This window comes from Penaeus monodon, chromosome 11, assembly GCF_015228065.2.
Source record: "Penaeus monodon isolate SGIC_2016 chromosome 11, NSTDA_Pmon_1, whole genome shotgun sequence".
Taxonomy (NCBI): domain Eukaryota; kingdom Metazoa; phylum Arthropoda; class Malacostraca; order Decapoda; family Penaeidae; genus Penaeus; species Penaeus monodon.
In genome coordinates, this window is record NC_051396.1 from 45,471,680 (window position 1) to 45,486,209 (window position 14,530).

General features: G+C 49.1%; 2 protein-coding genes across 2 annotated transcripts in view; both read left to right on the forward strand.

Annotated features, from left to right (window-relative positions):
• The first annotated feature begins 6,605 nt into the window (after window positions 1-6,605).
• LOC119578389 (translation initiation factor IF-2-like) lies at window positions 6,606-13,031 on the forward strand. The gene is made up of 4 exons (XM_037925979.1): window positions 6,606-6,770; window positions 7,266-7,444; window positions 12,010-12,160; window positions 12,951-13,031. Exons 1-4 carry the CDS (start codon window positions 6,606-6,608, stop codon window positions 13,029-13,031), a joined length of 576 nt encoding a protein of 191 aa, XP_037781907.1.
• Window positions 13,032-13,324: 293 nt separating this feature from the next.
• LOC119578390 (myosin-4-like) overlaps window positions 13,325-14,530 on the forward strand; it is a 4,367-nt gene continuing 3,161 nt past the window's right edge. Inside the window, exons 1-2 of the mRNA XM_037925980.1 lie at window positions 13,325-13,525; window positions 14,225-14,416. Of these exons, the coding sequence (XP_037781908.1) occupies window positions 13,349-13,525; window positions 14,225-14,416 (369 nt within the window). The 5' untranslated portion in view covers window positions 13,325-13,348. The remainder of the gene's footprint in view (window positions 13,526-14,224; window positions 14,417-14,530) is intronic.

Here is a 14,530-nt window from a genome sequence, read left to right on the forward strand (position 1 = left end):
ATGGATGGATGGATAGATTGGATGGTTGGCTGACTAGATAGATAGATAGATAGAGAGTTGATTAGCTGGTTGGATGGCTAGATAGATGTATGTATGGATGGATTTATATATGGATAGATGGATGGGTAGATAGATAGATGGATGGATATATATATATATATATATATATATATATATATATATATATATATATATATATATATATGGATAATTGGATGGATAGATAGATGGATAGATAGATAGATAGATAGATAGATAGATAAATAGATAGGTGGATAGATGGATAGATAGATAGATAGATGGATGGATAGATAGATATATTAGATGAATAGATACAAAGATTAGATTAACTTTGGTAACAAAGATAGATAGATTTTTTTGGAAAAAGGATAAGGATAAATAGATAAGATTAGATAAACTAGTAAGAAAAATGGATAAATGGGTAAGTAGATATAGATAGATTGATAAATACTGTATGTATATGTCTTTGTATATATAGAAATTGATTTTAATTTGATTCTTGTGAACATGCATTTCTTGTGTGTATTTATTTAGTTCCAATGTTGTTCTCGTTAACGTTTCGTTGAAATACCTTTTCCTTTCTCTAAACCTCTATTTATTCTCCTTTCTTTCGTCCCTTTCCTCCTTCTGTCTATTCCTTCCCCTTTCCGCTCTCTGTACTGATCTTTATCACCTCTCCCTTCTTTACGTTTCACTAACTGTCTAAAATTATACATCCTCTTTTCCTGTTTCTCTTGTTTCTTTCCATTCTTTCTCCTTATCTCTTGTTTTTCCCTTTCTTCCTCCTTCTTTCCTTCCCTTCTGTTCTTCTTTCCCTCTTTCCTCTACCTTTCTCTTCCCTCTCATCCTCTCCCCTTCCTTCTCCGCTCTCCATCCCTCCTCTTCCCTCTCTTTTTCCTCGCCCTTCACCTCCTCCTCCTCTTCTCCTCTTCACTTCCCTCCCTTTCCCTCCTCTTCCACTTCCCTCCCTTTCCCCCTCTTCACTTCCCTCCCTTTCCCCCCCTCTTCCCTCTCTTTTCCCTCGCCCCTCACCTCCTCCTCCTCTTCCCCCCCCCCCCCCCTCCTCGCAGGTCTCCGACGACGGCGCGAGCAGCGAGGCCCCGCCCACCGTCCGCCTGGGCTCCTCCCCCTCCTCCTCCTCCGACGCCACCCCCTCAACGCCCACGACCCAATCCCCGGCCTCCGTCAGTTCAGACGTCACGTGGGCGGAGGCAAGGGCGGCTTTCCTCTCCGGTCCGCGCCCACCTGGAGGGAAGGGCAAGGTGCCCCAGGAGGACAGAAAGCAGGTGAGAGGGATGGGCGTGCGGGCGTGAGACGAAGGTGGGAGGGGGCGAAATCTTGTGTGTGTGATGGGGGGGGGGGATGAGGTGGAGAGCAAGGGGGACCTTTCGAGCGAAGGGAAAGGGGGAGGAAAATTATGAGAAATCACATTATATGCTTGAGGTGGATTTGTTGGAGATGATTAGCTTTTATATTTGATGAAATAATATATAAGATAATATTATAGCTATAATGCTATAGATTACTATCCATCATCATTATCACTGGGAGTTGACGCCGACGGGGGTGCATAGCCTCATCCAACAGTTCATTTCCACCTACGAGGGTCCCTCATGGCGAACCACTAGGCAGGGGTTTGGCCCATCTCTAACTCTTCACGACAGGTTTAATCAGTCTGCCCAAGCCGCGACTTCCTAGATCGTTCCACAGGCCTCCTCCACCCAGGGTTGTCTCGAACAGAGACAACCTGGTGGGTAGGACCATCCTGTGGGAAACGAGCCAGATGCCCGTATAGCCTGAGATAGTGGTCGGTCATGGATTGTGCAAGTAACAGGTCCTGTACCAGTTGGTTGGACATGAGGCCCTGCCAACTGTATCCCATGATCCAGTGCAAGGACCTGTTACACAAGGCATCAAGATAAGATTCCAAGGAACAGGATAGAATCCAGGTTTCACTATTGTATAGTAAAACTGGCAGTATCAGGGCCTTGAAGACTCATAGCTTTCTCCTTCTGCAAAGTTACCGGCATCTCCATGACCTCTGCTACCGGGCCACTCTGTCTACTGACTTCCTGGTCTGACAGCCCAGAGTCATGAACTACACTACCAAGGTATGTAAAGCTCTCTGTGACTTCAGCGTCCTCAACCGAACAGGTCTCCTAGCAGGCCCCCAAAGTCCTGAATCTTGGTCTTGGTCCAGGAGACATCTAGACCCAGGGGCTTTGCTTCATTGCCATATGCATCCAGAGCCACTACTAGGGTTTGTAGAGACTCACATAGAATAGCAACATCGTCAAAGGGTAGAAGCTTGACAGGCCCCCACCACACTTTACAACACTTTCAGTTCCAGTACACTGGCTATTTATCTAATAATCCTTGCTGGGATTCCCCTTAGTCTTAGGATCTCCCAGTAGCCCATGTGCAAACTCACGATGGTGCTCTACAATGACTCAAAGCACCAGGATGTGATGTATTGTGGACTTACCAAGAGTGAATTCAGATTGCTCTGGCCTCTGGTGCCTCAGAAAGTGTTTTCTGATATGTCTCAGAAGGATATGAGTGAGAACCTTGTATACCGAGCAGTAAAATGCCTTGGTAATTGTTGCAGTCCCCTACCAGAGCGGGATAAGCACCCCTCAACAGGTCAGGGGAATGGTACAGTGTAAGCAAGTGACCACAGCAAGCTACCAGATGTAAGTGAGAGACCACCGCAAGCCACCAGATGTAAGTGACACATGAGTTGGGAGCACCACCGTCACCAGATGTGAGCGAGATGAGAGGATGGACTTGGGTGGGTCAGTGAAAAGTGGCTTAGCTTGCTGGTTTATTTGAGAGTAGATGTGACCCCCCCGTGTCCCCGGGTGGAGGACGAGGTGGTGGAGCTGAACCCTGTGTTGCTTGGCCTGTCTGCTGTGTCTCTCTCTGCCTTACGGACGTGTCCTTTTATGCGGCGGTTCCCTTCGAGGACGGATGTTTGTTCCTGTGCGAAAAGAGAAAGTCGGGCGACCTCTGCTTCCTGCCCAAGGAGAAGGGCAGCTGGTTGGACAGGGGTGTGAAGTGTACATCCGGTCTTGCTACGTATTGTTGACATACAGTTTGCCAGATGGCAGCCAGGACAGCATGCAAACCCCTCGCCATAGGTTCACCACCAGCGTTTAACAGTTGAGCTGTAAAGCCGCTGGGGAGGGTGGATCCTCACTGATGGGTGGGTCTTGCAAAGGAATCTCAACAATATCTGCATCCAAGTTAACTATTGTTGGATCAACCTGTACATCTGCTCAAAATACTCAGCCCAATGCTCCTGCACCCCAACAGGATCTGAGACTTTCTGACCACTTACTGAGTGGATTGCAGTCACCTGTGAAGATGGTTTGGTAGACAGGATGAAGGTCATCTACTAAGAAATAGCCTTTGACCTCCTCTGCAAGATTCCTGATAACTGTTCCTTGTCCCTTCTCAGCAGTGACCAAGTCCTGCACACCAGGGAACGATGCAGGTCATGATCCCCTGTCAATCGAGCCACACGGCAAGCATCTGTGGCTTTCATTGTCTCCTGTGAGATGAAATTCTCTCTTATTCTTGTGCCTTCGCCAATTGATTCTTGAGCTATATCGAGCATTTCATACATGAAGGTGTCCCACAGCAGTACAAGGTCCGTCATGTCTCCAAGAGCTGCAAAACGACCAGAGTTAGCCTCAGCAAACCCCTGGACACACTCCCCTTCCCTCAACCTGCCCACATGAAATACCCTAGGGTGATTATTGGACCGAAAGGGAATTTTGAAGTGGACTAATCCATTATCAGTACCACTGGAGTCAGCACTCTGATATACTCTGGAGTTCTGGAGGATCCTCCAATGAGTGCTAATGAGGATGTGGTCGATCTCCTTACCCACATCACTGTATCATGTCCAACGATCAGGTCAGAGTACTGGTACCAAGAACCATAAATCTTCAAGTTGTGGGACCTTGCAATGTCCCGGAAAAGGAGGCTATTCTCACTGCCAGAATCAATCCCCAAGCCATGAGGACCGACAGACATCTCATAGCCATCTTGATCACAGCTAAATATTACACTGAAGTTACCTAGAACAATGTGAATATCTAGCTGAGGACAGCTGTCTGTCACAGATGCAAGTCTGGCATGGAACATCTCTTTCATGTCATGTTTACAAACATCAGTAGGAGCATACACAGCAATAAGATACATGAAGACAAATGCAAGCTTTAGTCTCAATACCATTATACACTAATTGACCAGTGTGATCTCTACTACCGAGAACAGAAGTCTGCTGGAGATGGCTATGGCTACTCCCTGAAGATGGTGACCAGTAATAGGTGTAGCCACCCACACTGATTGTGCTGCTACTAGGTCTTCTCACCGCTGATAGAGCAGCCTCCTTAGCTCTCAGCTGCTTAAGTTCCCTCGACAGCAGTGGCAACTGATCATCCTGCCATGAAGAGCGAACGTTCCAAGCCCCCCCCCCCCACCCACCCTGACGGCCTGCCTGAGGTTATGCCTCGGGCAGTCACTCTGGATTTACACCACCTCTGCCACCCTCGCCGACGTTGCCCCATATAGCGAGGACTGGCTGGCTGCAGGTCCCATAATGCACCTGTTGGGGATCCCGTGCACTTTACCCCACTCGTCTCACGCGAGGTTGGAAGCCACTGGGACGCGGACGGGACAGGTAAACCCAGCTCCCAGTACGAGCCCCAGTAGCTGCCAGCCCAGTGAGACCCACAGCCTGCCTTACCAGCATCTATATGAGTCACTGCTAGTTGGATTATATTGCCGTAATTTTTAATTCGACTTTTTTCTCTTTTTTGCACTGCCATATGTACATGCATATATTAGTAATTCTCTCTCTCTCTCTCTCTCTCTCTCTCTCTCTCTCTCTCTCTCTCTCTCTCTCTCTCTCCTCTCTCTCTCTCTCTCTCTCTATCTCTCTCTCTCTTTGTCACCTTGCCCTCTCTCTCTCTCCCTTTCCACCACCTACACCCTTCTTTGCCTGTCGCATTTCCATCTCTCCTTTTCTCCCCTCCTCCTTGCTTTCCTTATTCCTTCGCCCTCCTTTCTTTCTAACTCAACACATCAACCCCTATCTTCAACTCCTTCCCCCATTCTCCCTTCCTCCCCTCTACCTATCTATCTATATATCTTTATCTATCTGTCCATCTGTCTGTCTGTCTCCATCTCCCTCCTTTCCTCCATCCCTTTCCATCTGCCTGCCTGTCTCCATCTCCCTCCTTTCCTCTATCCCTTTCTTCTACTTCCCTCGCTCTCCCTCCCTCCCTCCCCCCCATCCCCCTCCCCCCTGTAGCTCCAGAAGCCGCGGCAGGACTGGTCGTGGGCGGAGGCTCGGGCGTGGCGGGAGTGGCGCACCGCCCAGGAGGAGGAGCAAAGGCGTCGCCGCGCGCACGCCACCACCCTCACGCTGCAGCTCGAGAGGATCAGGCCGACCATCAAGGTAAGGTCATGGGAGGTCAGGGGGAGGTCAGGAAATGTATGAGGGAAATATGTTTGTGGCAAGCTAGAGAAGGTTAGAGAGGAGTTAGGGGAGGCCGAGAGGGAGTTAGTGAAGGGGGAGGTCAAAAAAGGTTAAGGGAGGTTAGGAAAGTTAGTAGGAGGTAGTAGAAGACTGAAGGAAGGCTTAGTTAGGTAAGGGGGAGGTTAGGGGAGCCGAAACGGAGTTAGTGGATGTCACCAAAGGTCAGGGGAGGTCAAAGGAGGTTAGGAAAGGCATTAGGAGGTCGAAGAAGACTTAGGGAAGGTCAGGAAACGTTAGGGGAGGTTGGAGAAGGCTGGACAAGGGTCAGAGGAGATGGGTTGGGGATGCAAAAGGTCAGAAAAAGGTCACGCGATGTCGGGAAAGGTCACGATAGGTTGGCTGAGTTTAGGAAAAGGACTGATGGTCAAGGTAGGTCGGGATAGTTTAGATTTTGAGAGTTAAAGGCAGGATGGTTACTAAGGTAAGGTTGAAAGACGTTAAGTAGGTTACCCATCGTGACAAAGTTAGGAAGATATTAGTTACTGTAATAATGAAAGGGAGGGTAGATAGGGTAAGGTCATGAGAAATAGTGCTACAGTAAGGTCAAAGAGTGTTGACTGTTATGACGAAACCAAGAAAAGCAGCGGGAAAGTTAGCCATTAAGGTACTTTAAGGATGACTAGTATAAGTTTATACCCCCTGAAAGTTCAAGTAAGATTATCCAAGTTATTCGTGGGTTATTTTCTGTTCTAGACGGGAGTAGGTTGTTAATGGATGTTTTATAATGACGACAGTGTAACTGCTGGAAGGCCTGATTTTCTTCGTTTTTATCTTTAATTATAGCGTCTTTTAATTATTTTTCTTTACCCATTTTAATTATTTTTCTTCCTCCCTCTCATCATCATTCTTCCTTTCTCTTTTCTACCTTCCTCTTCCCTGTCCCTATATGCCCCCCCCTCCGTCTCTCCCTTCCCCTCCCTTCCCCCCTTTCTCTCTCATCCTCCCCTTCTCCCTTCCTCCCCTTTCTCTCTCTCTCTCTCTCTCCTCCCCTCTCCCCTTCCCCTCCCCCGGTCCCTCCCTCCGCCAGAGCCTGATGCAAGAGTTCGACAGCCAAGTGAAAGCTCTGGTGGACTCCCGCGTGGCGACAGACGAGGCGCTGCTCATCTACGCCTTGGTGGCCGCCCGCCTGCAGTTGCGGCTGTTCCGGCAGGAGGAGCTGGAGGCCCGGTTGGCGAGTCTTCAGGAGCAGCGTTCGCAGGTGAGGGCGGGGGGCGGGGGGAGGGTTGAGGGCGGAGGGCGGGGGGGGGCGTGAGGGCGGATGGCGAGGGGGGGGCGTGAGGGCGGATAGCGGGAGGGGGCGTGAGGCCGGATGGCGGAGGGGGGCGCGAGGGCGGAGGGCGGGGTTTGAGGGCGGAGGGCGCAGGCTGGTTGTGATGTCTCGGTGTTCCTTAGTCGGGGCGGGAGTAGTGTGGGAAAAGTAGTGCATTTATATATGATTTAAGGAACACAGGCATGCATCTGCGCATGTTACGGACACGCACATGCTCTCTGTCCTGTCTGTCTCTCTATCAATCTCTCTCTCTCTCTCTCTCTCTCTTCTCTCTCTCTCTCTCTCTCTCTCTCTCTCTCTCTCTCTCTCTCTCTCTCTCTCTCTCTCTCTCTCTCTCTCTCTCTCTCTCTCTCTCTATCTCTCTCACACACACCTACCTCTGCCTCCCCCGTATCTCGTTCCCCCTTGTCCCTGTCCCTCCAGGCAGAGAGCCGCGAGGAGCAGATGGCGGAGGAGGAGGAGACGACCCGCCGGGAGGAGGCGCGGGCGAAGGCGAAGCAGGAGCGGCTGCAGGACCAGCTGAAGGAGGAGGAGACCGCCCTTCGCAGGACCATCATTAACCTTCCTATTGACCAGTACAACCACCTTCTCGCGCTTTACAAGTGAGGGCTCGGGAGTTTACATCGGAAACGATTTGAATTTATGTGTGTATATATAACAAATCTGTTTTTCTTTCTTTCTCTCTCTTCTCTCTCTCTTCTCTTTCTTTCTCTTTCTCTTTTTCTTTCTCTCTCTCTTCTCTCTTCTCTTTCTTTCTCTTTCTCTTTCTCTTTCTCTTTCTCTTTCTCTTTCTTTCTCTCTCTCTCTCTCTCTCTCTCTCTCTCTCTCTCTCTCTCTCTCTCTCTCTTATATATATATATATATATATATATATATATATATATATATATATATATATATAATTGTGTGTGTGTGTGTGCGCGCACGCATGTACGTGTATAAAGATCAGAAAAATCGGAAATATTCCCATATCCACGCGGGCGATGAGGCAAGTCCACGTCCGCGTAGGAACACGTGTACTAAACCGCTTTTGGTGTAACCCGACCTTAACCCCAGCTGATGCCAGTACCCGCCACAGCCGAGTCAGCGGGAGAAAAGCATGTGGCAAGGCACAAACGCGACAGCGTGCAATTGCAAAGAAGCGCGCTGCCATATGATACGGTATCCTTTCTGTATATTGGATTCTTGCTTAAAAATCTCATCTCATATTTGTTTAGTATTTGATTAGATTCACGCAAGGTTTCGTACATTAATTTTTTTGACTGATTAAGATATATTCATTCTTTTAATATTCAGAATCACGATTCAATTAGGTATGCGATAAATGGTTTAATTAACCAGAATGCCTATAGTCACCTTACCTGGAAATCAGCATTGGATGATTTTTCGCTAGATTCTGATGATGAATAAGCTTGTCATAAACATCATAATCGCTGAATGTATTTACTTGCTCGTCTAACCTCGTTTAATTTCTAATAATTTATACATCATTAGACTTTTTGTTCTTTTTATTTGTTGATTTGTTAATTTGATGATCTGTTTAGATATTTACCTTTTTTGTTTTGTTTTCTTTGTTTTGATCGGATTTTCCCCATAATGCAAATTATGTAATTCATTGTTTTGACAGGTGTTTACACTTCACTGAACAGGTGCCGTTTAACAGGTGTTTTAGGGACGTTTCAAACAGGTGTTTCCGCTCCGCTTAACAGGTCACCCTCCATCAAGAGGTCATTGGGATGATTATGTTAGTTTAACAGGTCGTCCACAACCATCAACAGGTGCCTGGGATGTTTCCGCTGTTTCAACAGGTGTTTCAAATGTTTCGGTTATTTTAACAGGTCGTCGACAGCAATCAACAGGTGCCTGTGAAGTGTTTAGGACGTTTCCGTTAATTTAACCGGTAATCCACAGCCATTTAACAGGTGTTTCGGTTATTTTAACAGGTCATCGACAGCCATCAACAGGAGCCTGTGATGTTTCCGCTGTTTCGACAGGTGCTTAGGCTGTTTCGGTTATTTTAACAGGTGGTTATTGCTCATCTCTTTTAGCGTGGGTTTCTGCATATCTAGAAATTATTCCTTTGTATAGATGTCTAGGATGTAATTTTCCATGAAAACGTTTTTGTTAAAAACATTTGTTTGCCGTGGCAGGTGTTTTTTTAACCACTCTCTGTTAATTAACAGGTGTTAGCTGTATAGATTTTCCTTTTAAACAGGTGTTGTTCTATAGAGTATTAAGTTTCAACAGTTTAAACATCTACTTCCCTGCATCCGGTTCTGGCTAACATTTTCATAATACCTGTTCCTTGTTCTTTTCTTTAACAGGTGTTAAGGGGAAAACGTCATTAACAGGTGTCACACATCCATTCTCCGTCAACAGGTGTTCCTGGCATCCCTCGGCGTTGTTCCCTCTTCCGTTAACAGGTGTTGGGGGAAAGCAGAAACTTGAATCGACATCTGTTAAAGGAACAGATGTCGGCCAAGACAATCTTCCCTAATAATGACATTCTACATAATATTCCAGAAGTCGAAACAGATGTTCAGCCGCTGTATTCCTCTCCGACAGGTGTTGAGCCAAAGGCAACAGGTGTCCTTTTAGCCCCCCCCCGCCAGCAGGTGTTAAGCCAAAGACAACAGGTGTCATTTTAGCCCCCCCCCCCCCCCGCCAGCAGGTGTTAAGCCAAAGACAACAGGTGTCCTTTTAGCCCCCCCCCCCCGCCAGCAGGTGTTAAGCCAAAGACAACAGGTGTCATTTTAGCCCCCCCCCGCCAGCAGTTGTTAAAACCAAAGACAACAGGTGTCATTTTAGCCCCCCCCCCCCCCACAGGTGTTAAACCAAAGACAACAGGTGTCATTTTAGCCCCCCCCCCCCGCCAGCAGGTGTTAAGCCAAAGACAACAGGTGTCATTTTAGCCCCCCCCCCCGCCAGCAGGTGTTAAGCCAAAGACAACAGGTGTCATTTTAGCCCCCCCCCCCGCCAACAGGTGTTAAGCCAAAGACAACAGGTGTCATTTTAAGCCCCCCCCCCGCCAGCAGGTTTTAAGCCAAAGACACAGGGGTCATTTTAGCGCCCCCCCCCCGCCAGCAGGTGTTTAAGCCAAGAACAGGTGTCCTTTTAGCCCCCCCCCCCCCCGCCAGCAGGTGTTAAAGCCAAAGACAACAGGTGTCATTTTAGCCCCCCCCCCCCCGCCACAGGTGTTAACCAAAGGCAACAGGTGTCATTTTTAGCCCCCCCCCCCCGCCAGCAGGTGTTAAGCCAAAGACAACAGGTGTCATTTTAGCCCCCCCCCCGCCAGCAGTGTTAAGCCAAGACACGGTGTCATTTTAGCCCCCCCCCCCCCGCCAGCAGGGGGTTAAGCCAAAACACAGGTGTCATTTTAGCCCCCCCCCCCCGCCAGCAGGTGTTAAGCCAAAGGCAACAGGTGTCCTTTTAGCCCCCCCCCCCCCGCAGCAGGTGTTTTAATCCAAAGACAACAGGTGTCATTTTAGCCCCCCCCCCCCCCCCCCCCGCCAGCAGGTGTTAAGCCAAAGACAACAGGTGTCATTTTAGCCCCCCCCCCCCCCCCCAGCAGATGTTAAGCCAAAGACAACAGGTGTCATTTTTGCCGCCCCCCCCGCCACAGGTGTTAAGCCAAGACAACAGGTGTCATTTTAAGCCCCCCCCCCCCCCCCGCCAGCAGTGTTAAGCCAAAGACAACAGGTGTCATTTTAGCCCCCCCCGCCGCCACAGGTGTTAAGCCAAAGACAACGGTGTCATTTTAGCCCCCCCCCCCGCCACAGGTTTAAGCCAAAGACAACAGGTGCATTTTAAGCCCCCCCCCCCCCGCCAGCTGGTGTTAAGCCAAAGAAAAAGGTGTCATTTTCGCCCCCCCCCCCCCCCCCAGCATGTTTTTAAGCCAAAGACAACAGGTGTCATTTTAGCCCCCCCCCCCCCGCCAGCAGGTGTTAAGCCAAAGACAACAGGTGTCATTTTAGCCCCCCCCCCCCCCCGCCAGCAGGTGTTAAGCCAAAGACCAAAAGGTGTCCATTTTAGCCCCCCCCCCCCCCGCCAGCAGGTGTTAAGCCAAAGACAACAGGGGTCATTTTAGCCGCCCCCCCCCCCCGCCCAGCAGGTGTTAAGCCAAAAAACAACAGGGGTCTTTTAGCCCCCCCTCCCCCCCGCCAGCAGGTGTTAAACCAAAGACAACAGGTGTCATTTTTTCCCCCCCCCCCCCCCCGCCAGCAGGTGTTAAGCCAAAGACAACAGGTGTCATTTCAAATAATCCCTCAGTCGCCTTTCACACGTGCGGATCTGTCCACTTCATTTCTTGTTTATTTCTCTTACTCTTTCCTCGTTTATCATTACTCTTTGTTAGTGTTACTTATTGTTATTGTTACTTATTGTTAATGTTACTTATTGTTAATGTTACTTATTGTTAATGTTACTTATTGTTAATGATATTTATTGTTCATGTTACTTAATGTTAACGTTACTTATTGTTAATGTTACTTATTGTACTCTTACAGCCGTTCATACAATGTTGCTCTTAATATTACTTTTGACCATAATCTATCTTACTCGTGATTTCAAAATTACTCTTGGTATAACTCTTAATCAGATTTAAACTAATCTAATTTTTTGTAGTATTTGTGATCTAACTTTGTGTTACTACTGTTAGCCGTGCACTTAATCTTGTTATTAGTTCAATTTGCTCTTGAACTTAATATAGACTTACTTTAATCATCTTTTCAAACTATCTCATAAACTCATTTTTATTCTTGCCGTTAATCTTAATCTTTATCTTCCTCTTAATTCTGATATTCACGTAAATCTTACTCCCGATATGAATTTATATTGCTCCTAATCGAATTCTTAATTTTGATGTTAATTTTCCCTTAATTAAATTAAATTAAAATCGGATTATTTTGAAATCTATATTGCTCACTAATCTAAGTTTTTTTTAAATATTAATGTAAATCTTCGCTTTAATTCTATTATATATCTTATCCTAATATGCCTCTTACTCTTAAAAATAATATTGCTCATAATCTAACTCTTAATCATTACCTTAACTCTAATATAAACCTTACTCTTCTTATATCGAACTCTTTTAATCTTAACATCAATCGTGTTCCTGATTTAGCCATTAATTCCTTCCCCCCTCCCTCCCCCCCACCCACCCCTTCAGCAAGCGTACCTTACCAAGCTCAAGGTACCTCGACCTCCCGAGCGCCAGGGGGCACCATGGCGGGGGGGAGACGCCCTCGGCAGCGCCCCCTCTCAGTCCTACCGGAGGGGGTCCTCTTAGCCCCTCGGGTGTGTCCCCTGCACCGTCTGAGGTAAGGGGGGGGAGAAGGGGAAGGGGAGGGGGAGGGGTAAGGGAAGAGGGAGGGGTAGGGGAGGGGAGGGGAAGGGAGGAAAGGAGAGAGGGGAGGAAAGGAGGGGGGAGGGGGGCAGGGAGGGGAAGGGGAATGGATGGAAGGGTGTGAAGATCAGAGTTATATTTCCATAGGAAAAAGTGTTATTTTTTTTTATTAATGATGATAAGAGATCGTACAAATGTTATTCTTTTTTTATTCATTTATCTTCGTGTGTGCATCTCTAATTCGTTTAATACTCTTCCCTACCTTCTCCCCTCTCTCTCCCCTCATTCTTTCTTCTCTCAATTCCTCTTTTCCTATATTCTCTCCTCCCTCTTCCTCATATCTCTCTCCAATTCCTCCTTCCTTTCATTTCACTTCCTTTTTCTGTCCCTGCTTCCTCCCCTCTCTTCATACTGACCCTGACTTTCTCCCCTCTCCCTTTCCCTCTCCTTTCTCTGTCCCTGTCTCTTTTTCCCTTTTCTTTTTTTTTCTCTCTCTGATTCGTCTCCTCTTTTTTCTCTCTCCTTGCTTCCTCCTTTCCTCTTCTTTCTCTGTCCCTGTCTCCTCTCTTCTCCTTTCCCCTGTCCTTTCTCTCTCCCTCTCTCTCTCCCTCTCTCTCGCTCCCCCTTCCTCCCTCTCTCTCTGCTCCATCTCCTCTCCTTCCTCTGTCTCTGCCTCCTCCTTTCTCCTTTTTTCTCTCCTCTCTGTTCCTTTCCCCTCCCCCTTTCCCCTCCCCTTTCCCCTCCCCTTTCCCCTCTCCCGACAGAGCGGGGCGAGTGGGCGGCGAGGGAGCACGCGGCCGTCAAGACCAGCCAGCGGCGCCTCGCACACCGACGAGCTCAGGTAATGACTCAGAGAAGAGTGCCTTGTTGAAGCGGAAATGGTGTCTTGGGTGTATCTGGAGAGAGAGAGAGGGGGGGGGGGGGGGGAGAGTGAGAGAGGGGAGAGAGAGAGGGGGGAGGGGGGAGAGTGAGAGGGGGGGAGAGAAAGAGAAAGTGAGTGAGAGAGAGAGAGAGAGTGAGGGAGTGAGTGAGTGAGTGAGAGAAAGACTGAGATAGACAGAGAGACAGAAAAAGACTAAAAAGAAAAATCGAAAACGAATGAGAGACCCCCTTCCTGATGCCCCCCCCCCCTTCCTCCTGCCGCAGATCTGGAGAGGACCAGATGCCCGAGGGCCTCGCCGGGGGAGCGCGGACGTGGCGGCAGTTCCTCCGCTACCGCCGCCGCCGCCAGGACCTCCTCGAGGAAGCGGACGAGGCCACCACCAAGAGGGCGACGGCCACCGCCCACCTGCACGCCCTGGACGCCCAGCGCAACGCCCTCCGGCAGGAGTTGGCTCAGGTGAGGATCGGGAAGCAGGTGGCTCTAGCGCGGGACGAAGGGGGCGCTGACGGAGATTTTAATGGCGCGAATGAGGTCGAATTTGCAATAACGCGACGGCAGTGTAGTGCGTATCTGCGTTGCGTGTGTGATTTTACAAGTGGGTATTGGCATCACTACTCTTGTTATTAGCTTTCTCTTTTCGTTTCTCTCGTCCCCTCTTTTTTGGGTCTTTTTTTTTTCCTTCCCCTCTCCTTTCTTTCCTCCCTCGATTTTTTGTTCTTCATTTCCGTCTTTCCTTCGTCCTTTTTTCTCCCTCGTTTTTTTTTCTTTCCTTCCTCTCCTCACCCTATTTTTCCCCTCCCTTTCCCCTTTCTTTATTCCTTTCCTACTTCCTTTATTTCTCTTCCTCTGTCCTTCCCCCTTTCTTTCCCTTCCTCTCCTCCTGTTCTTTCCTCTATCCTGTCCTCCTCTCCCCCTCCCTTCCCCCTTCCTCTCCCCCTCCCTTCCCCTTCCTCTCCCTCCCCTTCCTCTCCCCCTTTCCCCTCCCTCTCCCTTTATCGCCATCTCCCCTTCCCCCTCTCCCTTTATCCCCTCCTCCCCCCTTCACCCCCCCATCTCCCCTTCCCCCTCCCTCTCCCTTTATTCCTTCCCCCCCTTCACCCCCCCATCTCCCCCTTTCCCCTCCCTCTCCCTTCACCCCCCCCCCTCCCTGAGCAGCTGGAGGCCACCGTCGCCGAGTGCAGCCACGAACTCCGGCTGGTGCACGAGGACATGGAGTTGGTCCTCCTCCTGCAAAGCGGCCAAGCCAAGATGGATCTGGACGGCCTGACGAAGTCCCTGCAGCCGGACTTCCAGGGCACGAGGCTCCTGCAGGGGAGTGAGCTCGCGCGACTGAATGCCATGGCGGAGGTCAGTGTTGGGGGTTGTGGTTGGGGGTTGTGGTTGGGGGAGGGATGGAGGGAGGGAGGGATGGTAACGGTAGGATTGGTAGTTTCTCGTAGGTATGGGTGGGTGGTCACTGTG